The 18,672-nt window shown below is 53.8% G+C and overlaps 2 protein-coding genes across 2 annotated transcripts in view; one reads left to right on the top strand and one right to left on the bottom strand.

Moving 5' to 3' along the window:
• The window catches only part of LRRC73 (leucine rich repeat containing 73), a 7,917-nt gene extending 1,808 nt beyond the window's left edge, over positions 1-6,109 (top strand). Inside the window, exons 3-8 of the mRNA XM_009331102.1 lie at positions 5-109; positions 595-755; positions 1,787-1,909; positions 3,091-3,191; positions 3,853-4,036; positions 5,654-6,109. Of these exons, the coding sequence (XP_009329377.1) occupies positions 5-109; positions 595-755; positions 1,787-1,909; positions 3,091-3,191; positions 3,853-4,036; positions 5,654-5,724 (745 nt within the window). The 3' untranslated portion in view covers positions 5,725-6,109. The remainder of the gene's footprint in view (positions 1-4; positions 110-594; positions 756-1,786; positions 1,910-3,090; positions 3,192-3,852; positions 4,037-5,653) is intronic.
• Positions 6,110-7,688: 1,579 nt separating this feature from the next.
• TJAP1 (tight junction associated protein 1 (peripheral)) overlaps positions 7,689-18,672 on the bottom strand; it is a 39,462-nt gene continuing 28,478 nt past the window's right edge. Inside the window, exons 5-10 of the mRNA XM_009331055.1 lie at positions 18,309-18,337; positions 17,009-17,170; positions 16,291-16,357; positions 14,436-14,543; positions 13,628-13,711; positions 7,689-11,708 (exon numbers count right to left, since the gene is read on the bottom strand). Coding sequence (XP_009329330.1) covers positions 10,392-11,708; positions 13,628-13,711; positions 14,436-14,543; positions 16,291-16,357; positions 17,009-17,170; positions 18,309-18,337 — 1,767 coding nt within the window. The 3' untranslated portion in view covers positions 7,689-10,391. The remainder of the gene's footprint in view (positions 11,709-13,627; positions 13,712-14,435; positions 14,544-16,290; positions 16,358-17,008; positions 17,171-18,308; positions 18,338-18,672) is intronic.

Below are 18,672 nucleotides of genomic sequence, written 5' to 3'. Positions count from 1 at the left end.
GCTGCTCCCTGGCCCAGCTCAACCTCAACCTGGGCATCGTCTCCAACATCAACCGCGTCAAGCAGCTGGCCGAGGCCCTGAAGACAAACCGCTCCGTCCAGTCCCTCTTGTGAGTACAGCGGGGCGGGGGGGCTGCGGGGCGTGCCCCTGGCCCCCCTCCCGGGCAGGGACGGGTCTTTCAGGGGCTCGCAGCTCCGGGTCAGCCGCTGAATCTAAGTCTCGTCGGAGGAAAAACGCCCTTGACGTTGCAGAGGGTAACCCCTCGCCCTTCACCCGGCTGGGAGGGAGCCACCTCTCCCCCCGCCGGCTGGGCACGGCCCTGGCTTTCCGTCCCGGCCCCTCCAATCTGGCTTGCCCCGGTGGCAGGGGCTGCTTCTGCCCCACTGGCATCCCCTGCACCCCCTCGTCCCGGCCAGGAGAGAAGGGTCGCCGTAGTGGCTGGCTGACCTTCGCAGCAGAGGCTTCCCAGCGCTTTTTCCCCACCTGGGGTTAGGATTTGTCATCCTCCTCATTTTGTCTCCTTCTCCCTCCCCGTAGGGTTAGTTAGCCCCCTGGAAGAAGGCTGCTTAGTAATTTTCCCTTTTACCTGCACAGCCTCCATGGGAGTCCCCTGACAGATGCAGGCTTGGCCCTCCTCAACCCTGCTCTCTCCATCCACCCCTCGCTGGTGGCTCTGGATCTAGGAGACTGCATGCTGGGTGATGAAGGCATCAACCTTATCTGTGGGCTCCTGCCGCCTGACGGGGCCAAGTCCGGTAAGCACCAGGGGTTGTGGGCTGCACAATGACCAGTGGAGCTTCACATGGAGCAGATGCATGCAGCAATAAATCCTCAGCCCTGGAGGAGGCAGGCTCTGTAGTTTGCCTGGGCTGAGGAATTTCTTTAAGTAAAGCACAAAACCCAAGCAACTGAGGAGCGGTTCCCTTGGTCAGGCATGGAGTTTCTGCTATTGATCTGTCCTGCGGGCAGTTTGGAGCTCAGGGACCAACAGGTTGCTTCTGGTTCATGACAGGAGCATTTGAAACTGGAGGAGGTGACAGCTTGGACTTTGAATTTATTGTTTTGCATTTGTGTGTGGATAATGACTGTAGATAAATGTATGGTGTGCCCCTACCTCAGCACTTGGCTTTATTGTCAGCGCCTGGGAATTGTCCCTGCTTGCAGGTGCACGCTGTGGGTGTATAGTTGCATGGTCATAGCCTTAGTGCCAAGACTCAGATCCTTGCAGGGGATGACCTTTGGTGGTCAGAGGCCAATGGGCCAGTTAAGCTGAGAGCTGGCATGTGCTGAGGTAACACCACCGCTCTCTCCTGACTCTCAAGGTGCTTTCCACCTCTCTCCAGCACCTTCTCCCCTGCGTGCTCACAGTGCCACTGATGCTGTTATCTCTGCTGGCCACCCCTCCCAGGTGCAGGCTTCAGAGCCTACTGTCCCTGTTACCCTCTTTCCAACCTGTCACCTTGTGCCACCTCCTTCTCCTGGTCAGTTACCTCACACACCCCTTGTTTCCATTGTGTTTGCTATTTAGATTAAGGAGGACACAGGTTGGGAGAGCAGAGAAACGGGGCAGTCACAGCATGGGCAAATGAAGGGCTACTGCTGAAGGCAGTGAAATATTTCACTGATCAGTGAAATATGTGATTACAGTTCTCAGAGCAAACCAAACCCTTTAGCCCGTCGGAGTACAGGGGACATGACTCAGAGCAGTTCTGGTTAGCTGAACTAGTTCCCCTGAGACTGCTTTGGTGACCCTAAGGCTCTGGTTTGGCTTCTCTCTCTTCTCCAGGCCTCAAAGAGCTAACGCTGAGCGCCAACCCAGGCGTCACAAGCAAAGGCTGGGGACGCCTGGCCATTGCAGTGGCTCACAGCTCACAGCTCCGCGTGCTGAACCTGGACTACAACCCCCTAGGTAAGCTGGGGGGGCAGGGAGGAGGAGCAGGGCACGCTGCACACCTGCCTCTTGGCATTTGTGCCATTTGCGCTGGTGGGTGGCCAGGGACTGAGCTCTAGAAGGGTGGCAGAGCATCACCAGCAGGATGGGGCAGTTTCTTGCATAGGTCCCTTTCTGGTCCCCAGCAGCGAGTTCACCCTGCCACGTGCCCTGCGGGGAGGTGCAGAAAGGAGGTTGTGCCTTGCCTGCTCCACTGCCTTTGTTGTCACGTTTGACCCTCCATGTCTCCCCTGTTCCTGAAGCCCTGGGCACTGATGCTGGCTTGGCAGACGCAGTATGTCCCCGCGCTCCCCCCTTCATGTTCCCGGGGAGCAGGGAGGAGGAGGAGGAGAGCCTGGCACTCGTTGCCATAGAAACCAACTCTCTCCAGCTCTGCTGCAAGGTGGTGAGGAGGAGATGGGGCCATGCCTCCCTGAGCATCAGCAGGGCGCTCCCCTCCTCACCCCATCTGGAAACAGAGCCTCCCTCCAGGCCCTGTCCGTCTGACCAGCTACCTCCTTTTGGGCAGGAAAGGCCCCAGGGTGTTACCTGGGGGCCTTAAGTTAGGGAAAAAAACAGCAGCCTGTTTTTTTTCCAAGAGAAGGGCTCACAGTTGTACAGTATCTTGGCACTCACTGGGGAATGTCAGTCTTGTCTGTTCACCAGCATCAATCTTTAATGCTCCTGGTCCTGCTGTGACCACCCCCAAAAGTCTGCCCCCTTTCCAGAGAGGCAGCCCATCAGTTGGTGCAGAGTCCTCTGTCCAGCTCCAACCTCCCCCTAGACTGAGGTATTCAACTCCTTATTCTATGTCTGGGATGCCTTACAAGGGCTGTTAAAGGCCCTCGCATCCTTGAGTAGGAAGGAGATTTGGGAAGATAAGGTTCCTTGGGGAATAAAAACAATTTCACTGTGTTCCTTCGTGTTCCCCCTGGTAATCAGTGACTGGTCCCGTAACCACAAAATGGTGCACCTTTACCTTGTCTCTTTTCTCAGTTAACGGCTTTTTGTTCCCCCCAAGGTAACTGAGATTTGGAGGTTGTCTGATGGCAGAAATACTCAGAGGATGTTTCCGTAACAGCCCCAGGCCCATGAGGGCATGTGGTATTACATGAGGGAAGGCAGGCACTGCTGACAGCCCCGGTTTGCTTCTCCCACAGGTGACCAGGTAGCAGGGATGCTTGCCGTCGCTGTGGCCTCCAGTCGAACCCTCGAAGTTCTGGACTTGGAGGGAACAGGACTTACCAACCAGTCAGCCCAGGTATGAGAGCCTACAGTTACTCTACAGCATCACTGATGTCTCAAGGGCATAGGTCTTGGCTGTTTATAGAGGCCCTAGGACCTATACCTGCCTCCGTCCCCCTCCCCCGTCCCTCCCTGCGCCCAGGGGCGCTGTTGCTTTCCCCTGGCCCGTTGCATTTGGCCACAGGAGGAGCTTGTAAGCCACAGCTCTGACCTAGGGCTCCTGGATCTCCCTCAAGTCAGCAGGGAGAAACACGTGGCTCTATTTGTAGTTTGGTTTTCTTGGAAGAAGTAAGGGGTTGGACTTGTGACTGAGGATCAGAGCGAAAGCCCTGTGGACAGGTAGGGACCAAGGGTTGGTAGCACAGACTCTCCTCTCAGAGCCCCAGCTCCCAGTGGTAAGAGGGGACTAGCCTGGATATGTGGCAGCAACAAGGTGTAGAGCAGTCCCTTCCTCTTTAGATAGAGCCAGGAAATCCAGGCTCGGCTCTTCCCACAAAAAGATGGGAAGTCCTCAGGCTCTCAGAAAGCCTGGCCAAGGAGGCTCAAGGCCAAGGGAAGGTAGAGGTAAGAAGAGGAGGGCTGGAGTTTGCAGGGAGACAGAGCACTGAAGCTCTTTCTGCTCAGCCTAGCTGCTGTTTGTGCTGCTTGTCAGCCTGCTTATCTCGCTCTCCGCCCAGACCTTGCTGGACATGGTAGAGAATTACCCCACAGCCCTACGGACACTCATCCTGGCGGAGAACAACATTAGTCCTGAGCTGCAGCAGCAGATCTCTGACCTGCTCTCAGAGGGTGAGGAAGAGGAGGAGACAGAGGCTCGCGAAGTCACAGCCAGGGAGAAGAACCCCTGGATCTGCCAGAACAGTAAGAACTCCGGGACCTGGGCTGCGGGCAGGGGCTGACAGGCAGGAATTGGGGTGTCTGGGGTGTTTCCAGTGCCACTGGTCTCTCATGGTGGGGTTGGTGAATGGGGTCTGTCCCTTCTCCCTGTGAACTGAAATCCAGACAGCCTCCAGGCATGACCTTCATGTTAAATAGTATTGGGCTGAGCCATGCGTGGAAAGGCAGCCCGCAAGGACAATGCGGCTGCTGCAGAGTGGAAACGGTACCTCAGAGGTGTTTTCCCTGATGCTGCAGGAATGAAATCGTTGTGCAAAGTCTTAAAACTCAAGGGCAGGAGCATTAAAGATCTTGGGGGCCTTTGCCAGATATCCTAGCCAAAACTTGTGTCATTCCTCACTGCTTCCAGAACCTCCCTGCAATCCGCACAGCATCAGCTATTCCTATCTCTGCATCCCAAATGTGTGAAGGGTTAGCCAGGTGCCACAGCCTGTCAGTTGCTTGTAACAGGAAAAAAAGTATGTTATGGAGATAGCAGTAGCCTGTTGTGTGTTGTTTGTATATGTGATATTGTATATTGCCATGCCTACCTTATGATCCTGCTGGTTTGGCTTTTTTTTTTTTTACCTTTAGTTGTCCTTCCCCCCTCCCAATTCTCATATCAGACTAGCAGCAGACAAGCACAACCACTCCCTGGGCCTCAAAAAATCTGGATCCTCATTTATTAGAGCCATAAAAATCCTTTACTGACAGCTCTAGCCAGGTTTTGGATCCAGTTTCCAGAAATTGATCCCCAAAATGGATCAATTTACACAGCAGTTTTGAATGTGTAGGACTCTGGATCTGAAGCACATGGGCATTAAAGATCTCCTCCCTCACATCCAGGAAAAACAATTTTTTTTCAGTTTAAAAAGGCTTTTGGATGGGAAACTGGTACCCTGCTGAGTTTCTTACTTGCTATGCATGCCCATCCTCCTTGCAGCTGATTCACTTGGCGTGGGGAGAGTCGCAGCGTTCCTGGCTGGCGCTCTGTGCCGTCGCAGAGCCAGCAAGCTGCCCTCACCTTCCTGAGGCAGGCAGGGGAGGGCTGCACAAACCCTCCATTCATGCAGTGCAGAAAATCGGGATTTCCAGGCCTCTGCTGACATAAAATGGCTGCTTGCCCGCTGTGGTCCCTGCTCTTGGGAAAGCAACACCACCACCCTACGTGAGTTTAGTTGGCTTGCAGCCTGCCAGCCCGTCCCACCTGGACACTGTCTCTCTAGTTGAAAAGACACTTGGTGAGCGCAGATTTAAAGGTCTGGGTAAGGGCACGGCTGGGTCAGCACAACCAGTATCACCTGAAAGTGTATGTGGGGAGGGTTCAGAGCTGATATTCCTCTTGACAGCCAAGATAACAAGTGCAGATCCCCACCCTGGGCTCTTGCTGCTGTCTCTGCCTTCCCCCCTCCCCAAACATCGATTCTGTTCTGCTGCATGGCCAGAGTAGACCTAGTTACTACTTAATCTCACAATCCTCTCAGCAGTTTGCTTCCCACCTACAGCGCTCTAATTCCTCATCCTCACCTCTGGATCTGGAGTACAGCTCCGCGCTCTCCGGCAGCCCAAACGGCTCACGGTTTTCTCCCTCTCTCACCACAGATTCCAGCTCCCAGATGGTCCTGATGACGTCAGGTCTCGGTGACAGCCTCTTAGCAGAAACAGAAATGTAGCTGGGCTACCCTGCCTGCTTCTGCTGGGAAGAGCACTGTGCCTGGGGGAGTGTGTGTCCGCCAGCGCCCCTGCCTCCGGTGGGCTGCCCCAGCCGTCTTCTCACACATTTCACGTCCTATTGATGCCTCAGCTCTCTTGAGTGCCAGAGCCTGGTCTGAGCGAAACTCTACACACGTCTCTGTGTTGTCACGCGCCCCGTCGGCCACTTGTGATTGTCCAGTTGCTGCATGTGTAGCTCACGCTGCCCTGCCTCCCCCCCGCCGTGCTCGGCTGTCCCCGCAGGGCGCAGGCTGTATTTATTCAGATGTGTATAAGAGATGTTCTTTCTATTGCTTGTACTGCTGTCGCGATGAGAGTTTTATAAAGGTCACAGACGTGGCACCACTCATGGTGGTGTGAGCCTCCGTCACTCCGTGCCCCCGATGGGGCAGACGCCGACAGGGGGGCCCGGAGCACCGGCAGGCGGCAGCAGCCCCTCGCCCCCGCCGCCCGGCCGGCTTGCGGGCTTTCTCCGTCCTTGCAGAGGCGGGTTCTCCACGGTGCTTGCCTGGCCCTGGAGGTCCAATTTGCTGTCCCCCAGGCCGTCCCTCTGCCCCGGAGGTAAAGGGCTGGGCTAGAGCCCATCTGCAGGGAGCTTGGCACCAGCCGTGCACTCTCTGGTGAAGGTTTCAGCCCACACCAGCACTGGGGGTTTCACTGCTCGGCCACGTGCCCCTTGCTGGAGCTAGGCAAGGAAGGTGATTGTGCTTCAAGACTCGGATTAGGCTGGAAGATTAAATTGTGGCAGCAGCTGCTGGCCAAGGGAACACAGAATAAAATAATTAATTATGGGGACAAAGAAACAAGAAACTCTTCCTATGTTATGCTTTGCATACACCTAGGTCAGAAGGGCACACGCAGCATAACTTGGGAGTTGGAGGAAATTTCATCTCTGATCTCTGCAGCACCATTCAGTATGAAAAGGAAATGCTTCCAAATGTCCATATCAATATCCTACAGGAACTCCCTCTCATGTTCGCAGGGCCTCCTATCTGAGTTGTGTCCAATCAACCCCAATCCTCCCTCCCCACACAAAATAAAAAATAACAAAATACTGACACTAGAATTATAAAACTCTTATGAATTCCAGGGAGGGGGTATGTTACATGTTCCCACGTAACTCAGTTTCTGAAATGGAGAACTGATACTCTCGCATGACTCCAGAGCTGGGGCTTCAGGAAAACCAATGAATAGTAAAAGAATTAGCTCCACCTCATCCTACTCTAGATCAGCACATGGAAGTCTTTGCCAAGACATAGATCAGACAGGACAGCCAGCAAAATACTTGAAATGGGGTAGGCAGAATTTCATGAGAAACACTGAGGCTGCTTATAGCATGGCAAGCTACATTGCAGAGGTTTTGACAAGCCTAGCCTTTACGTAATGTGAAAATTGCCCACATCATTGTTTTTTACTGTTTCTCAAAGTTGCCTGGTTAAATAATCTGTCCTTTTTTTAAGCCGCTGTCAGCTTCCGAGTCAAGATTCTGGTCTGCAGGCTCAGCCTGATCTTTGAGCTGACAGTCTACATTCAGACTCGGAGAACAGTTTCCAGAGCTTGGATACGATTACAGAATTAAAACACCACTCATCCCACACATCACTCCTTGCCTGGGACTGCGCCTCTTCTCCAACACAGATGACTTGATTTGCACAAGCACCTTGAACCAGGCTGCTGCTAAAGTGGGCGCTCAGGATGACCAGTGAATTCACAGCCTCCTGGAAAGCTTACCGGTCACAGGATCGCTCTCCCTGGGAGAGCTAGTGGGTGGCACATGCAGTTCAGCAAACTTGGGACATTGTACCACAAGAGGCTCTGCTCCCTCACATGCTCAGGATCGGTCCAGTCCAGGTCTTAACCAACAGAGAGAACACTATAGCCATTGCCACCTACTTTTAAAATAGTTTATTTCTGGTCTTAAAATATACATCAGTTTGAAAATTTCAGAAAAAAACACATTAGTTTAGTTACAGATTAACAGTCTGGAGTTGGGACACTGAAAGCGGGGTCAGCTCAAGGCCCCAGAGCCAATACTGCTGGAGGTGTGCAGGAGTGCAGAGGGCAGGCACTGTGCCCGCCGAGAAAGAGGGCTCTGCTCCTCTTGAGGCCACCGCTCCCCCTCAACCTCTGCCAGCAGCCTAAAGCTGTGAAGCAGAAGTGTCTGGTGAGGCATTGGGCACCCCTTTACAACCCCTCCATTTCTCCATTGTTTTGCTTTTAAGTCTACTTTGACCAAAAGCAGAGGGAGGCTGGCTCTGCCCAGCACCATCAACACCAGCTGCTTCAGCAAGAGCAGGTTTTGTCCCCTGACCAGCATGCCAGGATTCAGGGGAGATGGGGCTGAGCCCTGAGTGGCAATGCCTGCCCGATGGCCCAAGTGGCTGTGCTGTCCCACAGGCAAGCCACCAACAGCCTCAGAGCCAGAGGAGCTCACTCAGTGAGCATCCAACCCCAGGTGATGTCCGTGAGGCAGGAGCTGGCAACCGCTGCAGCTGCAAGCCCTCAGCAACACTGCAGAAGAACAGAACAAATGCAGCAGTGGAGCAGCTGATGAGAGCAAAAACAAGGACCGCACCACCACGTTCAGGACAGGGGAGATGAACACCCTGCAGGCTCAGAGGAGGCTCCCGCTCTCAGCACCAGCCTGTTTGCACAGGTATCAAGCAAAATACTGTAGTGAAATACCAAGTCCCACCTCCCCACCAGAGGGTGGCATCCAGCTCCACAACTGTTTGAGGTGGGAAACAAGGCAAGTGTGTAGGCAGCAGCTCTAGCCAGGGTACACAAACCGACCTACACAGCCACCAGAGAGGCCTGCAGCTCCCTTTCACAGGCCCTGGAGCCTCCAGGCTCAAGCTGAAGCCCCGGCTGGCCCCAGCTGCAAGCTGCAGGCCCTTTGCAGAGAGAGGGGTTTGTGGAGGGGAGCAGGGCCCCCAGGCAGCTCTTGGCTGCACATCTTGCTGTAAGCATATGAACAGGAGCTCCCTCCTGGACAGAGGGCTGCTCTCCTACAGTCCAGTGAAAAGCCCTCATTGAGTAGGGTGGGAGGACAACACAAACCCAACTCAAAAACCAGACAGCAGGCTGAGGACAGCCAGCAGGGTTTGAGGGGGGCACAGCACAGGGAACCAGGCTATTCTCTGCCTCACACCGCTGGAGGAGTCAAGAAACACCAGACAGAGGAGGGCACAGGACAAAATTAAAACAGGACGCCTGGGCTTTGTAAGCCCTCAAAAAAATACCTACATCTACAGACCTCTCCCCTTCCCTCCCCCCCCAACAAGACATCGAGCACACAAGACTGAGAAGAAAAGTCACACAATATCACGCTACACTAGGAAAAACACGCAGAGAGGCCCTACCCAGAAGGGGAGGCCCCGGAGAGGCACCAGAGCCAGCCTGGAGCCCCCCAGAGAAGGGGGCATGCAAGGAGACCCTGGCAAAGGGCTGCTGCCGAGCCGTGAGGTAGTGCGTCTACAGGGAGCAGCTCCTCAGCACACTGCCCTTGCATCCCTGCCAACCCTGCACCGAGCACTGCCCAGAAAAGCCCAGTAGTGTCCTTCGTGCCTTGCTTGCCCGGGGCAAGACCTTTTTCTTGAGTCTGGAGGGGTTTCTGCAGGCTGGAGGCCAGGATCAGAGGGAAGCGCAGCTCTGAGAGCTGAGCCTCTTCAACACACCCTCAACGCAGGCATTGGACCGGCTGCCAACGGCTGTGTCTGTTTATGCAGGGTGGGGAGAAAGAAAAAACAATACACCCCAAAACCAAAGGCTTGGAAAGAAGAAAGAAGCCCACCCAAGAGCAAAGCATCAGCACCGTTCAAACAAAATAACAGCACAGAGAGCGGGGGAAGATGTGTGAGGGAGGAGACACACAAACACAAACCCCAGCGCCTAGCAGGCAGTGCCTCCCCAAACCACCTCGGTAGAGAGCACCCATGCCCCATGCCACAGCACCAGCATCCGTGTGTTGCCTCAGCAGGGCCAGGTGCTGAGCCTGACACAGGAGCCAAGTGATGGGGACCTGCAGAGGCAGATTCTGGAGAATCACCCAGAGGGCAGCCAGGGAAAACAAAACCCAGCAGGAAAATGAGACACCAGCAATCCCAGCACATCCCCAGGGGCCCAGAGCCATCCGCTGGGAGTCCTCGTGCCCCACTCATGGCCCCTGCAGGCTCCCAGGAATCAGACACCACCACGCAGGCACTCTGCCCTGTTGGCACAAGTTAAAAGAGAGCAGAGCAGCTGTGGGCAACCAGCATGAGAGCACCCAGGGCCTCAGGTACCTGAGTGGGAAGGAAGATGCGAGCATAAAGAGGCACAGGCACCAGGACGAGGGGTACCAAGAACGAGCTCTGGTACAGGCACCAGTGTGAGGCTGTGAAAAGAGCTGCAAGTGTGCTGGGGCAGTGGGTGTGCTTCTGCACACTGTGTGTGCTAGTACTGTGGGTCTGAGGTGCCAGGGAAGGGGGACCCCAGCTCTTCCAGGTAGCAGAAGAAGAGAATAAATATAAAATTTCAGAGCAGAGCCCCCCCAGGAGGAGAGTACTAAGGGAGGTTTCTCCCTCAGAAGGTGGACAGATGGAGGCATCCCACAGCTCTGCAGCGTGTGGCTGCTTCTTGCCCTGCCTCAGCTGAGAAGGTTGCCCTGCTCCTGGGCTTGCGTCAGACTGTCCTTGCGATGTAAGTGGTGGACCCCCATCCTCTTGGGGCTGCGGTGTGGCCGACTGAAGGGAGGCTTGACCCTGCCTTCTCCACTTTCCTCTTGAGCACCTCCTTGGTTGCTCTCCTTGCTTCCCTGAAGCAACATTTCTCTTTCCTCAGCTGGGCTCTCAGGCAAGCCAAGGTCCACATAGTCCTTGTGCTTCTGTGGTGAGGGGCTTCCAGGCTCAGCAGTGCCTCCACCGCTTTCCTGCAACAGCTTCTGGGCTTCATCCTGGGAGAAATCTGTACCATAGTCTGAGGAGAAATGGCTCCTGTGGGCTCTGGACTCAGTGCTGTCTGTGTCCACGCTTGAGTCCCGGCTCACGGTCCAGCTGCAGCTCTGCGCAGACTCTTCACCATCTGAGTAAGCCAAGGCTGCCCTACCCAGCTCTTGCATGGAGCGGCTGAACCTCTTCTGGAGCTCAGGGGCTGTGTCACGGCTGAAGGCCGTGCGGTTCATCAGCACCCGCTCTGAGGTGGGGGGTGCCTTCTCCACAAACATACGCTGCCAGTTGGCCAGCAGGTCCTCCTCGGAGCTGGCAGAGCTGGCGAAGGCGCTCGGGATTTGCGGAGGGCTGCTGAATGGGCTGCTCTGGGAAGAGCCGTGAGCCCTGGCTGCTTTGGGGGACTGCTGACAGGAACAGCTGGAGGCTGAACGGCGCCCTTCTGAAGCAGGACTGTTGGGGAGCGTCCGGAGCCTGTCACAGCTCTCATCTTCACTCTGTACCAGGCTGAGTGAGATGGCCTGGCGCGTAGCATATGTACAGTTGGGCAGGGGGCTATTCTTTGGGATCCTTACCTTGTCCTCAGAGAACTCAATCACTTTGCGCCCAGGGTACATAGGATGGGGAGGAGAGGGTGTAGGGTATGGGCTTAGCTTCTCAAAGGCAGGCACCTCTTCTGGCACGCTTTCCACACTGCTCTGTGGCTTGCAGGCACCATTCTGCTGTTTCCCTGCATCTCCTCCCTCCTTCCCCATCTGCCCTCCCATGTTGCAGGCATCAGGAGGGGCTCCACTCATGTCCACATGCACAAAGACATCCTCAGCCATGGGACAGCTGCCACTGCTAGACTTGGCTGAATTCAAAACCAGAGATTCTGGTTTCTCCAAGACTCTGGCAATGACTGAGGTAGGCACAACATCAGATGGAGCCAAGGTGTGGGTTGCCTCTTGACCAGGGCCTGTGGACTCCTGAGCGCTGTGCAAATGCTTATTGACCATGTCCTGCAGCTCATAGGGAAGCTAGGGAGAAGGAAAAGGACATTAGAAGGGGGCTGCCACGCAAGCCATTTAGTTCCAAATAATCTGCTTTTTCCAAACAACCTTCATGTGTACTTTGTACTCCTTATCTTGACCCTAACATTCACTTACCTTGCCTTGAGAAAGGTATCTCTTTCCAAAGCAAACCTGCCCCATGAGGGACTAACAAGGCTTTCTAGCTGTCACACCATTCAAGTTTCTAGGCCATGGTTCATGGGCCCCATTTTGCAAGGAGAACAAGAAAAGATGGCACACGGGCTCAGTCCCCCACGCCTGTGAGCACAGAGACAAGGCCCAGCCAGCACATGCTAGGAAGGGGTCTATTGATCTGTGGAAAATCAGCTGGTGGTTGCACTGAAGTGACTCAACAGCCCCCAGTGCTGGGATACACAGTGCTCCCCGAATGCAGTAATTGCAGCCATGCTGCCTTGGCAGCCTGCCCACAGACCAGAATCGATGCCTTCCCTTGTTCCCACAAACTCCACCACCTCATCCCACTTCCTCACTCTCTCCATTTCAGAGAGGCAAACATGGGGTTTATTACCAAAGCTGCAGGACTGGGGTCTCAACAGGGAGTAAGCACTGCTCCTTGTCCTGCAAATGGGCATTTCTGCTCTCCCTATCACGCTGCCAAGCTGCCCTCACCTTGGTCACCACACCCATGCAGAGCATGAAGTGTAGAGCAGAGCTCCACAAGCCACTCAGTGGCACAGCAAGGTCTGTCCTGTCACAGCCAGAAGGAAACTGCGTCCAAAGCTGGGGACGCAGGGCACACTGCATGACAACAGCTGGCTGTGAGGCAGACTGTCTGCACAGCTGCTCACACGCTGCCAAGCTGCCCTCACCTTGGTCACCACACCCATGCAGAGCATGAAGTGTAGAGCAGAGCTCCACAAGCCACTCAGTGGCACAGCAAGGTCTGTCCTGTCACAGCCAGAAGGAAACTGCGTCCAAAGCTGGGGACGCAGGGCACACTGCATGACAACAGCTGGCTGTGAGGCAGACTGTCTGCACAGCTGCTCAGCCCCCCCCCCCCTCCAGTGGCAGCCACGTGGGACGCAGCGCTCTGGGGGGCAGAATTCAAAGCTCCAGGGAGGGGAGACAGCTGGGAGAGAGGTCAAGGTTACCCCAGCAGTAACTGATACACTGACCTCAAGAGTGCTAATTTGAGACACAATGGGGGAGGGGGAGGGTGACATATTGGTCACCTGCTAAGTTAAAAGAGACAAGCACGTGGTTTTGCTGAGAGGAACATAAGAAGGGATGGAGACTAGGGGTACAGCAAAGAGAGAGCTGGGGTAAGGGCCTGAATGATACTTCCAACCAAAGAAGTGATGCTATTAATATGAAAGGCCTAAACTCTGTCATTGCCCAACCTGAGGGCAGGATGAGCTGAACAGATGCCACAAGGGGGAGCATGAGTTGGTACCATCTTACCCCATTCAGGAGCCCTAAAAGACACCCTGAATGCTGCCTCCCACATTTCTCCTCAGAGCAAGTAGTGAAGCAGGGCCAGACTACTGCTGCTTGACTCCTTATCAGGCAGCGTGACCCTTCCATGTGGCCAGGTGAGGAAGGGAAGAGAACAGAGCAGGGTAAGAAAGAGGTCTGTCCTCCTGCCAGCTCCCATCAGGCACCCAGCAGGCTATCAAATTCAAGGTTATTGTGCTTTTTATAACAGCTCCTGGCTGAGCTGTGAAATGGAGCTGGCATGAAAGAGGAGCTGGCAGAGGCTCTGTGCTGCCTTCTCAGTGGGAGTGGGAACAGGAGCCCTCCCCCCACACCTCTATCTGAGGCTGAAGGATGAGAGGCCAACAGCCCTGCAGAGAAAGCTGGAGAAAGCAAGTTGCAGGCGGAGACTATGAGCCCTTCTTCCCCACCTCAGCAGGACTGCTACTCACATCAGCAAACTTGTGGTTCCTGAAGTGGGATTTGTTACACTTGAGCAGCTGTACTGCAAGGTTACAGTCCTGTCGATAGCGTTCCTGCAAGAAAGGACACAGGTGTGCAAGTGTCAGACTGGCCTGATCTCTTACCCGAAAAGGCACCACCTGACCAGTTGCTGCTTGAACAGAAGCAGGAGGAGGCATCTGATGAATCGCTCATGAGGGCACCTGCCATTCCCTCCTCTCCACACCCCTGTGTATTTTCTTACAACTCAGCCAAGGTGTCCCCTTGAACTCCAGCCCTTGCTCCAGGCATATACTCTGTCAGTGTATCAACCCCCTCTCCCTCTGGGGATTTTAATAATCTCCAGAAGTCCCACCAGATTTGCTATCCCATCCCAGAGCTCTCAGCCATGCCTGAAGACGCTGCCTGATGTCAGGCATCTTGCAGACAGACAGACTGGAGCGAGTTGAGAGCAGTTAATAGGAACAAGCACCGGATCCAGGAACTTCTATATTAATGGTGTAGAAAAGGCATCAGCTCCCTCCCAGCTCTAGAGTAAATGACCCCTCTGTTGGTACAGCCTAGACTCAGGTCAAACCCTAAACTCAAAAGAACAAATACATCAAACTTGAAGATCAGTTCTTCCTTGCTCAACCCCTCAGACCCTTTTCTGTTTGTCTGTCCCTACTGTTGTGTGCAGCTCCCACACTTTCATACACACTGAAGTAATTCAGATGTTCCTTTACACTAATGACTTTGAACAAGAGGAAAAGCCCACACCTCACACACTTCCACAGCCATTTGCAGACTGACACTTACATTGAGTTCCTCCAGCTTATTGATGGTGGTTTTGGCATCAAGCAATTTATTAGTGAGCTCTACAATCTCCCAGTCCAGCGTCTTGCGGTCCATCTCTGCCTTTTTGATCTGGGATGCAAGAACACCAGGTGTAAATCTCCCCAGCACAGAAGAACCTGGCTTCACCACCCACCTCAGCCCAAGCATAGCACAATGACATGTTCAGCTGGGATACAAAAACTTCCAGACAGACAGACAAGGGGGACAGCCTGGCTCTTCACAAAGGGAGGGACTCCAAAGGCCAAATGGAGCCAGCCACTCTGCTAGTTACAGAGACAACAGGTTGAGTTTGAACCTCCTTAATGCAGTATCTCTTCTTGCAGCACAACCATGTTTCCTCTCTGCCCTGGTTCACACGGTGCCTGGTGGAAAGCTAGTGATTTCGAGCAGTCAATCCCATCCTGCCACCAGCAGCAAAAACCTCTGAACTTGTGATACCTAGCCCTCTTCTCTGGGGCAACAGAACGAGAATACTGCCCATAAAGATCCAGCAGTCAATGCTGAATGGACAAAAGGTTTGTTTGGCAGGGAGAGGGCACGATCTCGAAAGAGCTCAAGCCTTATTCTAGTAAGAAAAAGGACCTGTGCAGCTTCATCTGGAGCTCAGGTAATACCTTCCCTAAAGCAGGCAATCTTGCCTCTTTAGACTCCCTAACAGTTCAGGCACAGGGCTGATACAAACCCAGATGTAACAGCAGAGAGAGGCAACAGCTCAGAACAACCAAGCCATCCTCTTCTCAAGAAGTTCCTCCAACACTTCCCCAGGCTGCTCTGAGGCTGTGACCACCAGGGCCCAGCTATGCATCGGGGGTACAGCACAGTGACACACAAGGGGGTAGGGGAGGGCAATGCTTCCCACATATGCAGTCTCTTCAGGTGCCAGCACAATGAATATTAACCCAAGAAATTCAAGTGCTAGAACTTGAAAAAAAAAAATCTCATCCTGGGCTACATGGAGGCAATCAGCATCTCAGCTGTTTGACTTGCCTGCTCACAGCCCAGAAGGGTAAGGAAAGGGAGCAAACAAGGCTCACAGCCATCCACATCTTGTGCAGTGCCACAGCTTATGGGCACCACTTCCCAGCACGCCATGCTCCAGCTGGCTTAGAGTCAAATGCTCTTAAGATGGAGCACTGCAAGCTAGGACCTGCTGCATCTGCGGGCAGCTGCTGGATACCAGGTGAGCCCTTGGCTGGACGAGAGCTGGGGCCCCTCCATCCGGGATGGTGTATGTGGGACTGACAATGAAACCAACGGGCTGAGACATGTAAAGAGGAAAAAGAAAAAACACACAAACGAAAAGACGCAACTGCAAAAATCCAGCTTTGGCTGAGAGAGGCCTGAGAGGTGAGTGCACCCAGCGTGTGCCAGCAGCAGCGTGGGGAGGAGAAAAAAAGAGAGAGAGAGAGAGAGGGGAGGGAGAGAAAAGAAACAGCCATGAGTGTTATGAATGCACATAACAGACATACACGCACATTGGCTCTGCTCTGACTGCCCCCATCCTCCCAGGATGACCACCCCAAGACTGGCTGACACATCCCTGGCATTTTGAGAGGGACTGAAGCAACATGACGGAATACCATGCAATTATGTTGTAGGGAACCAAAGCTCACATGCATGACCAAGTAGGGGCTCAGTAAATCAAGAAACCAGTTCACAACACCAGCCAGAATGGGGAGTAGATGGTCATGGCCAGAATCTCACCCCTCACCCACTGCCACATCTGCTGGGTAAAGCCAGGACCCCTTCTCCCATCTGCTCCTAGCACACAGGTCTCTTCCACCTCCTCTCAGTAGTGTCTTAACAGGGCACTTACCAGGGCATGCAGCTTTTCCTCCAGGTCTTGGTTGGTTCTCTGGGAAGCAGTGTAGCTGTTCTGCAACCTACAGAAACGAGATATACATGGGAATGGATCTCAGACACCTACTCAAGTCTCTTTCACAGCTGCCAAGCAAACCACAACTCCACAACTCCTGAAAGATCAGTGTTCACAGTACTAAGACAACCAGGCATATTAACTATGCCTCACCTCTGCGACATAATGGCCTCCAGACCCCAAGTTACTGGAGGCAAGATGAGGTTGGCTAGGTGAAAGGATCTTGCAGGGGAGGGTGTGAATGACTTTGAAGGACTCCTCTGAGCTATGCCATGCATAAGCATGTGACCAGTGACTGGCATTGATTTTTAACTGAGGTACTTTTCAGGTAAAGTGGTGATGTATTTTCTTGCAGCCATCAGTGGCTCCTTTTGTACATGTGGGGTAAGCATCCAAGCTGGATCCTGCCTTACATCCAATAGATGAAGAATTCCCTGTTGCTGTCAGCCCCTCGTGCTGGCAGCATTCCTACACTGTACCCTGGAGAAAGTAATGGCTGCAGAGCCTTTAACTCCCCTACAGTCTAGGGGTGCACCTTTCTGAGGATGCAGTATGCCTTTGATTTACACAACAGGGCCCAGCCTGCTCGTGCCAGCTGAGGGAGTCCTTGGTGGGAGGGATCTCTCTAACTCTACACCTCTCATTTTCTTTTTCATACCTACGGAATTTGTCCTTGAATTTCTCCAGCTCCTCACGGTTCTGGCCCAGCTCCATCTCCAGGTAGTCCTGACCTGACTCCAGCTCCCTCTCCATCGCCTCCATTTTGTTAGTCACATATGTCAGCCGTCGGCGCAGCTCCTCATTCTCATGCTGCAGTAGCCTGGGGCACGCAGGAACAAGGTACCACTGAGTGCACAAGGGGCACTCCACACCAGCACCCCCACCCCACTGCCCTGCCGTAGGGCCCAAGACCCCACACAAGGGCCCCAGGAAGTCAGGAACTGAACTGGCAGGAGACTCCAGCACACGCAGCAAGAGGTGCATCTCTGTCAGGAGAGCGAGATTCAAACTCTCTTGGAGCAGGGGCAAAGAAGCACATGCCAGCTGGCCAGCCATGGCTCCCAACTCCTTCTCGGGTTACAGTGCTTGGATGAAGCCCACTAGCCAGATGAGCCGCGCAGCTCCAGTGTCCCTCACTGGTGAATGAAACCCACTCAATAATTTATCCCAGTCCAGGTTAGAAGAGTTGAAGGCAAAAAGAGTAAAATCATTTTCTCCTCCCCTGAAACTGTTCAAAAGCCCTCACATCTTTAATACATGGTGGAAAGAGGACTCCATACAGCCTTAAGCCCAGAAGCAGAGGTGGTGGGGTGCATTTACAGATGTGATCACAGCTGCCAGTCAACCCCATTCCAATGCAAACTGCTCCGTTCCTCCCCAGCCAGGACATGCCTGGTGGTCAGAAGGATTTCCTGTTGTTTTTCATTCCTTCGTGCTCAGTTGCTCAGAGAAACCCAGAAGCACAGCTTCTCTCCGGCAGTGCAAGCTTTCTCCTCACTATGGCTTGGAGCTCAGTGTTAGCAGCTGTCTGTGCTCCACACCACTACCAGCAAAGAGCTCAGTTCTCACCCTCAGTCAGCAGCAGGCCTCTGCATACTGCTTCTGGTGGCTTACACCAAAAACAGTGGCAACAAGAAGAAGGGTTAAAAAAGGCACTCCTCTCTCCACCTGTATTAAAGGCTTCACCTCCTACTTTCTTTCACACCCACCAACTCCTCTGCCTGCACCTGCACTGGGGGTCTATGTTCCCTCCCCCTCCAGGGTGAGAGACATGCAAGGCAGAGGTTGGCAAGGCACAGACTAAAGCTCTGCCCACATGGCCCCAAGAAAATTGAAGATCTGAGAAGAGCCCACAGGGCCAGTCAGCTTTGTTGTGCAGGTGGCACAGGCAGGATGTGAGGAATCAGCACCCACACAGTTGCAGTATGACAGGCATAGAGGGGGAGCAGGACACTTACTTCATCCTTTCTGCATCCGTCAAGGGTTCCTGCACAGGGAAGAAAACAGCTGTGAGATTCTTTTAGAGGAGGAGTTGGTCCCTCACATTGTCCTAAAGGGCAGAGTCATGGCTGCTAGACCCTACCTGTGACTCTTCCTCACCTGCTCTGACAGGTCATGCTAGGCACGCTTAGAGCTGCTAGGATCTGTACACACCGCTCAGCTGTCTGATACCAAGACAGACTGTGTGTTCTGGTTCAGGGTAGAAGAGCTAGACTAGAAACCACCACACAAGTTAAGTAACTTTACACTCCCATGGTGCAATCTCAGCATTCCTTGTAACATCGTCACCTTAGCTGCTGTTTCAGCTTCCTCCACATTCAC

Source organism: Pygoscelis adeliae, unplaced genomic scaffold, assembly GCF_000699105.1.
Source record: "Pygoscelis adeliae isolate BGI_AS28 unplaced genomic scaffold, ASM69910v1 Scaffold218, whole genome shotgun sequence".
In the NCBI taxonomy this organism is placed as follows: Eukaryota; Metazoa; Chordata; class Aves; order Sphenisciformes; family Spheniscidae; genus Pygoscelis; species Pygoscelis adeliae.
This window is presented reverse-complemented; position numbering and strand designations above follow the sequence as displayed.